Raw genomic sequence first — 14,004 nt, 5'->3', positions numbered from 1 at the left:
ACCTTGATGACAGCTTTGCACACTCTTGGCATTCTCTCAACCAGCTTCATGAGGTAGTCACCTGACATACATTTCAATTAACAGGTGTGCCTTGTAAAAAGTTAATTTGTGGAATTTCTTTCCTTCTTAATGCGTTTGAGCCAATCAGTTGTGTTGTGACAAGGTAGGGGTGGTATACAGAAGATAGCCCTATTTGGTAAAAGTTAACTGCACCTCAGATTGCAGCCCAAATAAATGCTTCACAGAGTTCAACAGACACATCTCAACATCAACTGTTCAGAGGAGACTGAGTGAATCAGGCCTTCATGGTCGAATTGCTGCAAAACCAACCATTCTGCAGCGATACACAATCCCATCGGGTTTGCCCTTAGGGGGTATATCATTTGTTTTTCAACAGGACAATGACCCAACACAGCTCCAGGCTGTGTAAGGCATATTTTAACAAGAAGGAGGGTGATGGAGTACTGCATCAGATGACCTGGCCTCCACAATAACCCGACCTCAACCCAATTGAGATGGTTTGGAATGAGTTGGACCGCAGAGTGGAGGAAAAGCAGCCAACAAGTGCTCAGCACATGTGGGAACTCCTTCTATAATGTTGAAAAATCATTCCAGGTGAAGCTGGTTGAGTTAATGCCAAGAGTGTGCAAAGTTGTCATCAAGGCAAAGGGTGGCTACTTTGAAGAATCTAAAATATATTTTGATTTGTTGAACACTTTTTTGGTTACTACATGATTCCATATGTGTTATTTCAGAGTTTTGATGTCTTCACAATTATTCTACAGTGTAGAAAATAGTAAAAAATAAAGAAAAACCCTTGAAAGAGTAGGTGTGTCCAAACTTTTGACTGGTACTGTATGTTTCCTATTTTTTCAGGTCGAATACAATATGCTATTATTTTTGTCATGGACATATCAGACATGTTGCAAGCATGATTAACTATTTTTAGTTACAATATTCAAAACGATTAACTTTTACAATAATTTTAAAAAAATGATTTTACAAAATATAACAAATATTTCGGTCTCTATAAAAACAGTAACAACCACCAAGTTCAGTCATGAACATATAACATCTGGAGCAAATACATTTACCACAACCCTACATTTTAAAAGTTGTCCAGATTGACCCCCAAAACATGCTCAGCAAAGAATGGGTATGAAGTCATTGGTTTAGACCATCTGTAAATAAATTAGAACTTCATAGCAGCCAACCAGGGTTGAGTGGTGAAACCCCTACGGACATCATTGGACTATGGCTCATCATATAGACAGGATTGCATCTCCAGTTTAAGTGCAACTTGATTTAAAGCAGTCATGGAAAGCCAAGCAATTAGCCCACATGCAAATTTATTCAGAATTGGATTCAATTGCCTGCATACTCTGGATCTTATGTTCGTTTGAGATTTAAACCAGTAGGCTAAGAGCTGACAGATCGGAGGACAGGCATTAGAAAAACAACAAACCACAGACATACTGTGCACAGGTGCCAGTTTGCTGCAGCAGTAAAATAATCATGCAGCAACAGGAAATGTGAATTATGATGAGGATTATAATTAATGGACATTAATTTTCAAATGACAAACTCCCAAATACATTTTAAAACTTAAACACACTACAAGTTTTACATTTTCTGCATTGCCGGAAAGTTCTCCTGCAACAGAGTGATCAAATTAAGATCCTACATCTGTACTCGATGTGCTCCCAAGTGGCGCAGTGGTCTAAGGCACTGCATCTCAGTGTAAGAGGTGCCACGACAGTCTCTGGTTCCTCTCTACTATGTAAAGAGCTTTGAGTACCAGTATCCAGGCTGTATCACATCTGGCCGTGATTGGGAGTCCCATAGGGCGGCGCACAATTGTCTCAGCGTTGTCTGGGTTTGGCCAGGGTATGCCGTCATTGTAGATAAGAATTTGTTCTTAACTAACTTGCTTAGTTAAATAAAGGTTAAATGTAAATGTAATAACACTGATGTAGGGTGTGTTTGTAAATTCACTCTGGAGTATGGAACGCCATTTGGGTCTTTATGTGTCAAAAAATATACATGGTCAAATAAGCTTTTAATTTGACACTTCAAATAACACAATTCCATTATGGAATGTTGTGTGTGCTGAATTTGCACGTGCAAGCCAAGCGCCACCATTACGATCACTGTCAAAGCTGTACAATACTGAGTTGGTAATAAGTCATTGTTTGTTCGACCGAATGGGAAAACGTCTGTGTGAGATTAGAATCAAAAATGTTTGCAAATATCTTTGATACAGCTGTTATTAGCAACTTCTGGGGTAGCTAGCTAGCTTTAGCTTGGTACCTAGCTAGCACCAATGCAATAGTATTATTTGACACCTTTGACGTGTATCTTTTTTGACATGCAAAGACTCAAAAGGAATTCCATCCTGGAGTGCCAGAGAACGCTCAAACCATTAGTATTAGTTATGAAAATCAAATTCAACAATAGCAATACTGTTTTCATTTCGACTTTTGCTTTAAAAAGCAGCTCAAACAAAACATGTAAAATTAAATATAGCCATTGAATTCTACCATGCAAATATACTGTGCATTATAGGGAAATAATGCACACTCTAGAATGCCCTTCAAGCCAATCGGAAAGGAGACTTTTCACCACCATTTTACTGAATCAGGGTATATTTAAATGTATATTTAAATGTAGTTGGCGAATAAAGGTGATTCTGATATTCATGTGTTCAGGAGTGATAAGAGGGGATCCCCTTTAGAACAGTGTCATAGATGACTGTTGTTGTTAAAAGATAGGAGAAAACAATTACATCACATCTGCATGACACAAACACCTACGGTCAGTTATAGATTTTAGACTCAGTATTTTTGCATGTTATTTTTTCTTTCACATCTGTCTACTGCGAGCAATGTAAATCTATAGATCTGTGGCCCTATGGGTGAAAACTGCTGTACATTAGTGCTGAGATCAACAGCTTAATAGACAAGCTAAAAACTCAATACTGGTACAGTAGTATAGGTCCATATCATGCTAGAGGGGGCAGAGACTGTGGGAGGAGGTGGTGGATCAAGGATCAATGGGTTTTGTACAGTACATAATGATGGTGAGATCAGAGCCTGCATTTATAGCTGATAGTGCTGATCTAGGATCAGATCCCCCTGTATATAATACTATGATACTTTGTGGGCTATACTCAGCCTTGTCTCAGGATGGTGGTTGAAGATATCCCTCTAGTGGTTGAAGATATCCCTCTAGTGGTGTGGGGGCTGTGATTTGGCAAAGTGGATGGGGTTAAATCCTGCCTGTTTTGCCCTGTCCGGGGGTATCATCGGATTGGGCCACAGTGTCTCCTGACCCCCTCCTGTCTCAGCCTCCAGTATTTATGCTGCAGTAGTTTATGTGTCGGGGGGCTAGGGTCAGTCTGTTATATCTGGAATACTTATCCTGCCTTATCTGGTGTCCTGTGTGAATTTGAGTATGCTCTCTCTAATTCTCTCTTTCTTTCTCTCTCTCGGAGGACCTGAGCCCTAGGACCATGCCTCAGGACTACCTGGCATGATGACTCCTTGCTGTCCCCAGTTTACCTTGCCGTGCTGCTGCTCCAGTTTCAACTGTTCTGCCTGCGGCTATGGAACCCTGACCTGTTCCCCGGACGTGCTACCTGTCCCAGACCTGCTGTTTTCAACTCTCTGGACAGCAGAAGCGGTAGAGATACTCTTAATGATCGGCTATGAAAAGCCAACTGACATTTACTCCTGAGGTGCTGACTTGTTGCACCCTCGACAACTACTGTGATTATTATTATTTGACCATGCTGGTCATTTATGAACAATAGAACATCTTGGCCATGTTCTGTTATATCCACCCGGCACAGCCAGAAGAGGACTGGCCACCCCTCATAGCCTGGTTCCTCTCTAGGTTTCTTACTAGATTTTGGCCTTTCTAGGGAGTTTTTCCTAGCCACCGTGCTTCTACACCTGCATTGCTAGCTGTTTGGGGTTTTAGGCTGTGTTTCTGTACAGCACTTTGAGATATCAGCTGATGTAAGAAGGGCTATATAAATACATTTGATTTGATGATCTAAATGGCAAATCCTTGATCAACACTACTACTCTGAGGCTGCAGCCCAATTCAGACCTTTCTCCACTAATTAGTATTTTGACCAATCACATCTGATCTTTTCACATCAGACATTTTTTTGAGCTGATCTGATTGGTCAAAATAGCAATTAGTGAAATAATTATCTGAATTTGGCTACATGTGTAAATGCAGTTTGAGACTATGAATACGGATCCTGTGTAGATGGTGATCTGCGATGCTGGCCTGGATGTGGATTCAGTTTGTTCTCTCTGTTCCGAACAGGGACAGGAAGAAGGAGAAGATGTAGATAATATCTAGGTAGATGTTGAGAGTGGCAAAGACGTATTCCTCTGGACTTATTGTGTAGCGCTTGTTCCCCATCAGTAGCTGTGTGTCAAACGCCAAAAACTAAACAGAGAAGCAAACAATTGAAGCGTTAGTACAGTCGTGGCCAAATGTTTTGAGAATGAAATAAATATTAATTTCCACAAAGTTTGCTACTTCAGTGTCTTTAGATATTTTTGTCAGATGTTACTATGGAATACTGAAGTATAATTACAAGTATTTCATAAGTGTCAAAGGCTTTTATTGACAATTACATGAAGTTGATACGAAGAGTCAATATTTGCAGTGTTGACCCTTCTATTTCAAGAACTCTGCAACCCGCCCTGGAATGCTGTCAAATTAAATTCTGGGCCACATCCCGACTGATGGCAGCCCATTCTTGCATAATCAATGCTTGGAGTTTGTCAGAATTTGTGGGATTTTGTTTGTCCACCCACCTCTTGAGGACTGACCTCAAGTTCTCAATGGGATTAAGGCCTGGGAAGTTTCCTGGCCATGAACCCAAAATATCAATGTTTTGTTCCCCACGTCACTTAGTTATCAATTTTGCCTTATGGCAAGGTGCTCCATCATGCTGGAAAAGGCATTGTTCGTCACCAAACTGTTCCTGGATGGTTGGGAGAAGTTGCTCTCGGAGGATGTGTTGGTACCATCTTTATTCATGGCTGTGTTCTTAGGCAAAATTGTGAGTGAGCCCACTCCCTTGGTTGAGAAGCAACCCCACACATGAATGGTCTCAGGATGCTTTACTGTTGGCATGACACAGGACTGATGGTAGCGCCCACCTTGTCTTCTCCGGACAAGCTTTTTTCCGGATGCCCAAAACAATCGGAAAGGGGATTCATCAGAGAAAATGACTTTACCCCAGTCCTCAGCAGTCCAATCCCTGTACCTTTTTGCAGAATATCAGTCTGTCCCGGATGTTTTTTCTGGAGAAAAGTGGCTTCTTTGCTGCCCTTCTTGACACCAGGCCATCCTCCAAAAGTCTTCGCCTCAGTGTGCGTGCAGATGCACTCACACCTGCCTGCTGCCATTCCTGAGCAAGCTCTGTACTGGTGGTGCCCCGATCCCGCAGCTGAATCAACTTTAGGAGACGGCCCTGGTGCTTGCTGGACTTTCTTCACAACAATTGAACCGCTCTCCTTGAAGTTATTGATGATCCGATAAATGGTTGATTTAGATGCAATCTTACTGGCAGCAATATCCTTGCCTGTGAAGCACTTTTTGTACAAAGCAATGATGACAGCTCGCAGGTAACCATGGTTGACAGAGGAAGAACAATGATTCCAAGCACCACCCTCCTTTTGAAGCTTCCAGTCTGTTATTCAAACTCAATAAGCATGACAGAGTGATCTCCAGCCTTATCCTCATCAACACTCACACCTGTGTTAACGAGAAAATCACTGACATGATGTCAGCTGATCCTTTTGTGGCAGGGCTGAAATACAGTGGAAATGTTTTTGGGTGATTCAGTTCATTTGCATGGCAAAGAGGGACTTTGCAATTAATTGCAATTCAGATGATCACTCTTCAAAACATTCTGGAGTATATTTAAATTGCCATCATACAAACTGAGGCAGCAGACTTTGTGAAAATTAATATTTGTATCATTCTCAAAACGTTTGGCCACGACTGTACATCTCTCTTTGATAGTTGTCATTGATAGACTGTGTAGTAAATCAGACTATATCGGTTTTACACTTACCATGGTAAACAGTAACGCTCCCAAGACACCATAGACACCATGCACCCAGGGCACCTGCAGCACATGACGTGATATTATATCTATGAAATATCACATCCAACACATTCAATTAGATCTGACCCAGCTTTAGGCTTGGTAGAGACCTCTGTCTAGTTCCTCATGTTAGTCTCCATCTGCATTAATTTATTCATCTAATTCATTATATAGGTTCTGATTAGGGTAGTTTAACTTCTTACTATGTATAGCACTTTGATGAGCAGTCTTCCTGTATGACAATGTGCTCTACAAAGAAAGTGTATTATTATCTTACATATCCGTAGGGCAGGGCGATGGCCAAGACCAGTCCAGACACCATCATGACCATGCAGAAGGTAAACAATACGCCTTGGCATGAGGTCACGTCAAACTGAATAGGACAGAAGAGAAGATAGGAGAGAAAAGAGAAGGTAACTTGATCACGAGTTAAAAATAACAACTTAGAACAATTTGTCATTCATAGTATCTTTCTTTTAAATTGTAGAAGTTCCTTTTTCGCTGGAGGAACGTTCAGGCAGACTGACCTTAGTTTGGAAGCTGACAAGAGTGACCGTAAGACAGACCATAGCAGTAATACCCAGACACATCACCACTGACTTGGTGTTATAGTAACTATTAAAGGGGAAATATATGTTAGACAAATGAGTTGACAAGTATTTAGTTACTAAGAAATGACATACTAAAATGGTTATCATACAGTAATAACATTTGAATGACTTATTTTGGTAAATACACAGTAACAAAGCAAAGCTCAAATCTACAACAGTGCAACAGTGATATGTTGACGTATGGTAAGTCCCTGTTAGTAAGACCATGTATATCTTTGGCATAACTGATTGACACTGACACAGTTTCATGCATGGCTGCCTAACCCTCTTCCTGGAGATCTACATTCCTTTCAGTACAACCCTAATTTAGCATACCTGATTAGCTCACCAAGACCTTGACTAGCTGGATTTAATATTACATGAGCAGTTTACCTGGCTGCAAAAAACATCATTCTAGCCATATCAGTCTGAAGAATGCAGACATTCAAAGCATAGTGGACGAGACAGACACAGTGAGAAGTAAGACAGCAGAGGCAAACCAACTGTAGACACAGCTATGAAAGACTGTACCTGGATAGCATCCCTGTCATATAGGAGAGAGAGAGGGTCTGCAACAGGAGAGATTACAAAGTAAAGAGACATTACTGAGAAAACCTATTGTAGGTTACACTCAAAGGAAAAGCACGTGAGTCTGAATTATGTGAGGTATTGTCTTTAGACAATGTGTATAAATGTGTATAAATTTATTGTTTCAAACACTACATGATACTTACAAAGACGGCGAGCAGGATCAGATTCCATGGAAACTGTCTCCTATCGGAAATAGAAAATAAAACATAGTAAGTACTGTCGTTACATTCTGCTAAAATTATACATTCTCTATTATCGTAATAACTGAAGTTGCGTTAACCACACACATTAAAGTGTTAAACCCACCTTGGTCCAGGACAGCAGACGAGTGTAATGTATATGACAAAGAATACAGCACTGTGTAAAGAAATAAAACATATATTTTAGTACTTTCAGAATGAAATCAACATAGTAATGATGTACGCAAGGTCAAAGCTGTGACTTACTAAGAAGCCCAGTACCATCCAGGGTTGGACTGAATGTAGATCTTCACTGGTTCACTGATGAAGGGACCAAAAATAATTGTAAATATGGGATGTTTGTCCATTTCCCTCAAAGTGTTTGGTATATGTGTTTTCTTCCTTTTATATTAAACGTTCCATATGAGTCATCTCAAAACTTGCAACTTCCTATCTAGTTCCTGTGAATGGTTCATGTCTGGTTCACAGAGTGATGGAGTGTTCTAAATGGTTCATGTCTGGTTCACAGAGTGATGGAGTGTTCTAAATGGTTCATGTCTGGTTCACAGAGTGATTGAGTGTTCTGAATGGTTCATGTCTGGTTCACAGAGTGATGGAGTGTTCTGAATGGTTCATGTCTGGTTCACAGAGTGATGGAGTGTTCTGAATGGTTCATGTCTGGTTCACAGAGTGATGGAGTGTTTTGAATGGTTCATGTCTGGTTCACAGAGTGATGGAGTGTTCTGAATGGTTCATGTCTGGTTCAGAGTGATGGAGTGTTCTGAATGGTTCATGTCTGGTTCACAGAGTGATGGAGTGTTCTGAATGGTTCATGTCTGGTTCACAGAGTGATGGAGTGTTCTGAATGGTTCATGTCTGTTTCACAGAGTGATGGAGTGTTCTGAATGGTTCATGTCTGGTTCACAGAGTGATGGAGTGTTCTGAATGGTTCATTTCTGGTTCACAGAGTGATGGAGTATTACTGAATGGTTCATGTCTGGTTCACAGATTGATGGAGTGTTCTGAATGGTTCATGTCTGGTTCACAGAGTGATGGAGTGTTCTGAATGGTTCATGTCTGGTTCACAGAGTGATGGAGTGTTCTGAATGGTTCATTTCTGGTTCACAGAGTGATGGAGCATTACTGAATGGTTAATGTCTGGTTCACAGAGTGATGGAGCATTACTGAATGGTTAATGTCTGGTTCACAGATTGATGGAGTGTTCTGAATGGTTCATGTCTGGTTCACAGAGTGATGGAGTGTTCTAAATGGTTCATGTCTGGTTCACAGAGTGATGGAGTGTTCTAAATGGTTCATGTCTGGTTCACAGAGTGATGGAGTGTTCTAAATGGTTCATGTCTGGTTCACAGAGTGATGGAGTGTTCTAAATGGTTCATGTCTGGTTCACAGAGTGATGGAGTGTTCTGAATGGTTCATGTCTGGTTCACAGAGTGATGGAGTGTTCTGAATGGTTCATTTCTGGTTCACAGAGTGATGGAGTATTACTGAATGGTTCATGTCTGGTTCACAGATTGATGGAGTGTTCTGAATGGTTCATGTCTGGTTCACAGAGTGATGGAGTGTTCTGAATGGTTCATTTCTGGTTCACAGAGTGATGGAGCATTACTGAATGGTTAATGTCTGGTTCACAGAGTGATGGAGCATTACTGAATGGTTAATGTCTGGTTCACAGATTGATGGAGTGTTCTGAATGGTTCATGTCTGGTTCACAGAGTGATGGAGTGTTCTAAATGGTTCATGTCTGGTTCACAGAGTGATGGAGTGTTCTAAATGGTTCATGTCTGGTTCACAGAGTGATGGAGTGTTCTAAATGGTTCATGTCTGGTTCACAGAGTGATGGAGTGTTCTAAATGGTTCATGTCTGGTTCACAGAGTGATGGAGTGTTCTAAATGGTTCATGTCTGGTTCACAGAGTGATGGAGTGTTCTAAATGGTTCATGTCTGGTTCACAGAGTGATGGAGTGTTCTAAATGGTTCATGTCTGGTTCACAGAGTGATGGAGCATTACTGAATGGTTAATGTCTGGTTCACAGAGTGATGGAGCATTACTGAATGGTTAATGTCTGGTTCACAGAGTGATGGAGCATTACTGAATGGTTAATGTCTGGTTCACAGAGTGATGGAGCATTACTGAATGGTTAATTTCTGGTTCACAGAGTGATGGAGCATTACTGAATGGTTCATGTCTGGTTCACAGAGTGATGGAGCATTACTGAATGGTTAATGTCTGGTTCACAGAGTGATGGAGCATTACTGTATCAAAGTATAGGACTGGCCAGGCCTGACCAGATAGAACTATTGAAGGGTGAAAAGTAGCAGCCATATTCAGAGGTATTAGAAGACTTACCAGAATGTGAAGAGAGCCACTATGGAAAGAGTGACAAGAAGTTGGATCATCAAGATGGAGTAAACCTAAAAGGAGGCCCCAAAAAAACACAACTGTGGTAAAAGCTGAAGGATGGGTCTGGAGAAATGTAACCACTATGACAGTCATAGACAGAGCTATGGATGCAAGAACTGACCATGCAAGATATCAAAATGATAGTTTTAAGCATATTTTGAGGTTTTATAGTAGTTGTTCACATTTACAATGCTTACAAATGTTGGAGTAAAATAAGCTTATATTTTGGGCTCTGATGGGGTGTTAAACAGTTAAAATAATCTCATGAGGCATTGATAAGTTATATTCTTGAAGTGTCAATAGGTAGACAGTACCAGTCAAAAGTTTAGATACACCTACTTATTCAAGGGTTTTCTTTATTTTTACTATTTTCTACATTGTAGAATAATAGTGAAGACATCAAAACCATTAAATAACACATATGGAATCATGTAATAACCAAAAAAGTGTTAAACAAATCAAAAGATATTTCATATTTTAGATTCTTCAAAGTAACCACCATTTGCCTTAATGACAGCTTTACACAATCTTGGCATTCTCTCAACCAGATTCACATGGAATGCTTTTTCAACAGTCTAGAAGGAGTTCCCACATATGCTGAGCACTTGTTGGCTGCTTTTCCTTCACGCTGGGGTCCAACTCATCCCAAACCATCTCAATTGGGTTGAGGTCAGGTGATTGTGAAGGCCAGGTCATCTGATGCAGCACTCCATTACTCTCCTTCTTGTTAAAATAGCCCTTACACAGCCTTGAGGTGTGTTGGGTCATTGTGCAGTTGAAAAACAAATGATTGTCCCACTAAGCGCAAACCAGATGGCATGGCGTATCGCTGCAGAATGGTGTGGATGCCATGCTGATTAAGTGTAAGTTGAATCCTAAACAAATCACTGACACTGTCATCAGTAAAGCACCCCCAGACCATCACACCTCCTCTTCCATGCTTCATGGTGGGATCCACACATGCGGAGATCATCCGTTCACCTACTCTGCGTCTCACAAAGACACGGCGGTTGGAACCAAAAATCTCAAATTTGGACTCATCAAACCAAAGGACCGATTTTTACCGGTCTAATGTCCATTGCTCGTGTTTCTTGGCCCAAGCAAGTCCTTTAGTAGTGGTTTCTTTCTGCAGAATTTCGACCATGAAGGCCTGATTCACGCAGTCTCCTCTGAACAGTTGATGTTGAGATGTTTCTGTTACTTGAACTCTGTGAAACATTTATTTGGGCTGCAATCTGAGGGGCAGTTAACTCTAATGAATTTATCGTCTACAGCAGAGGTACTTCTGGGTCTTCCTTTCCTGTGGCGGTCCTCATGAGAGCCAGTTTCATCATAGCGCTTGATGGTTTTTGAGACTGCACATGATGGAACTTTCAAAGTTCTTGATATTTTCCGGATTGACTGACCTTCATATCTTAAAGTAATGATGGACTGTCTTTTCTCTGCATATTTGAGCTGTTTTGTTCCGTAATATGGGTTTGGTCTTTTACCAAACAGGGCTATCTTCTGTATATTGGTAGTAATGTGGTAGTAATATTGGTAGTAATATTGGTAGTAATGTGGTAGTAATATTGGTAGTAATGTGGTGGGAATAGCTTTAATTATCCCCTACCTTGCGGATAAAGATCCGCCGGATGTTTTTATCACTCCAGCTGAATTCTGTTAGCATCTCCTCGTCACTAGGACAAGCCCTACTGTAACAGGGGCTGCCGCTGAGGCCTGCTGACAAGAACACACACACACACAGTAAATGGGCAGTTATTTTTCTCGCTTTCATTGATAGAGGGGTGGAGATACGGCGGTTGTTTTTGCGACACAAACATACCTTTCTCACTTGTGCCAGTGGCCTCCTCATAGGTGGGAGGGGCAGGTGGCCCTCCTGCTTCTCCACTTGAAGTGCCATACTGCTTCTCTCCTGCTTCAGCAGCTTTGTTTGCGACTGAAAGCTGGGGGTAAATAACATAAGATCCCCAGTCAGGACTTAATAGCTGTCTGTAAATACTTTTTAATAATTGAAAGAGAATTCTTATGAGCCAATCTAACCAACTAAGAAGTGATACTTGATCTGAAAGTAGCCTCAACTTGTGAATTCAAGTTCATTCAATTTGCTTTGAAAATGTACATTTTTTAACAACAAAAACAATCCACATTTTAAGCAGAAAACACAATTAATTTGCATTCACAATTTGAGGTGAATTTGAAATGTTATCTGATTCTCTGATTGCTGACTGTAAGATGTGGACTGTGATCAGTTCTTAGATGAGCCCTCTGCTGTAGCATAGCTCCAGAACCCCAGACTGTTCCAGAATCAGCAAATTAGACATTACACAACTGTCCAGATGGCTTATCTGGCCCTGAGCTAATGTACCAAAGAATATGAATATCCATCTTCTGTCTCTCTGTACCTCCATATTTCCTGCATAGAAATACAATTAGCAGTCTTATGAGCTAATTTACAGTAATTGGTTTAAGTGGGCTAAATATATTTCTATAATTTCATCAGCCTCCAGTCAACGCATAACAGCAACATTTCAGATTTGACATTTAGCACTTGGCTGTGAGAGAAATAGCAACGTGAGAAAGAGGAGTAGTATGTCTCTGGAGTGAAGGTAGTGACGCAGGCTAAAGACTACCTTTGTCTCTATCGCCATACAATCTAGTTAATAGCTGTTATTTTATTTTCCTCTATTCATTCTCTGATGACAATACTATTATCTGCTGCGGAACAGACCTTGCACCATTACTGAGCAACACAATGAGATGAGCTCCTGAATAGAGGCACATGCGAGGATGGCAGAGACACACAGCCTGTGTACATGCTGCCACAATGACAACAGAATACTCTGGACCAAACACATTAAGAAGGAAAGAAGCCAAGAAACTTATTTTACTATATTTTTGCAGCAGAATGAGCATGGAATGAATAGAGCATAGAATGAGATCTGTAGGATGTGTCTGTAAGGCCCTTACCTTGCCCTGGGTCATAATGGCTGTGTTTGGTGTCTGCAGCAGATACTACAATGGTTTATTTATCTCTCTGCTCCAGTCAAAGAAGCTCTGCTTTCCTTTTGTTATTGTATCCTCTTATATGTATCCTTGTTGCCCAGTCGTACTTGCAGTCAAAATAAAAGGACTGACACTAGGTCACTCTCTGCTGTTGCTTCTCTTAGATTAAACCCTTTCTGATGCTGCAGTTTCTTAATCCAACAGCCACGCAGTTAGGATTCTCACAGACCCCCTCCCTCCCCTTACCCAAAAAGGAACATTCTAGCAACATCCAGGTGAAGCAGCAGTGCTGTGGGAAGATTGGACTGTACCAATACGCTTGGCAAAAAGGGGGAGGTACAGATGTATCATTGTGTGAGTCAAGTGAGGAAAGGGCCAGAGAGAACTGGAATATTTGGTCTGCAGTAAAAAAAAATATATATATAGGATGACGTAGATGGTATTACATGTTCTGAAAGTTGTGTTGACCCTCTACATCCCTGTCAGAAGCAGTTAGGCTATAAATAAAAACAGCATTCATATTTTTCTGCAGTAAATTAAGAGCAAGAAAAAAAAAGAAGTTTCAAATGGTCTATTTTTAGGTAATGCAATGATTCAGCACCCTACATTTCATTCCTGAACGACTACTACATTCATGAAAATACTAGAATCTCCTACTTGTAAAACATTCAGGTAAGACTGTAGAATATGTATTGATGTTATCTATGTGGAGTATGACAAGTCAGTCTAACAACATCATCACTGCAATTCAAAGGACCACAAAATGTCAGAGGGTATTAAAATCTTATTTATTAGATATTTACAACATGTCCTGTTTTACTGAAGGTCCTGGAGGACAAGTATTTAAGAATAAGGCAAGTACCAATGCCTCTCCAAGATGTATTCAGGTCTGACAAGCCCCATACAAGTTCTGTTTCCATAACAGCTATTGAAAAAAAAGGAAATCATGATGAAATTATCTGATATTGCTCCACAACAAACCATCAATAATATACACTGCTCAAAAAAATAAAGGGAACACTTAAACAACACAATGTAACTCCAAGTCAATCACACTTCTCTGAAATCAAACTGTCC

General features: G+C 40.6%; 1 protein-coding gene across 1 annotated transcript; it reads right to left on the bottom strand.

The window, feature by feature from the left end:
* Nucleotides 1-1,332: 1,332 nt before the first annotated feature.
* On the bottom strand, nt 1,333-13,158 carry LOC115132863 (protein lifeguard 2-like). Its single transcript, XM_029665602.2, has 12 exons — nt 12,892-13,158; nt 11,747-11,867; nt 11,534-11,643; nt 9,868-9,932; nt 7,767-7,820; nt 7,627-7,677; nt 7,464-7,503; nt 7,261-7,298; nt 6,667-6,754; nt 6,417-6,512; nt 6,107-6,160; nt 1,333-4,464 (listed from the first exon to the last, which is right to left on the bottom strand). The coding sequence occupies exons 1-12, from the start codon at nt 12,904-12,906 to the stop codon at nt 4,312-4,314; spliced, it is 885 nt and encodes a 294-aa protein (XP_029521462.1). The 5' UTR covers nt 12,907-13,158; the 3' UTR covers nt 1,333-4,311.
* Between the last annotated feature and the right edge of the window lie 846 nt (nt 13,159-14,004).

The sequence above is a fragment of the Oncorhynchus nerka genome, linkage group LG7 (genome assembly GCF_034236695.1).
Source record: "Oncorhynchus nerka isolate Pitt River linkage group LG7, Oner_Uvic_2.0, whole genome shotgun sequence".
Taxonomy (NCBI): Eukaryota; Metazoa; Chordata; class Actinopteri; order Salmoniformes; family Salmonidae; genus Oncorhynchus; species Oncorhynchus nerka.
The sequence above is the reverse complement of the archived record's forward strand: the minus strand, read 5'-3'. Positions and strand labels throughout refer to the sequence as shown.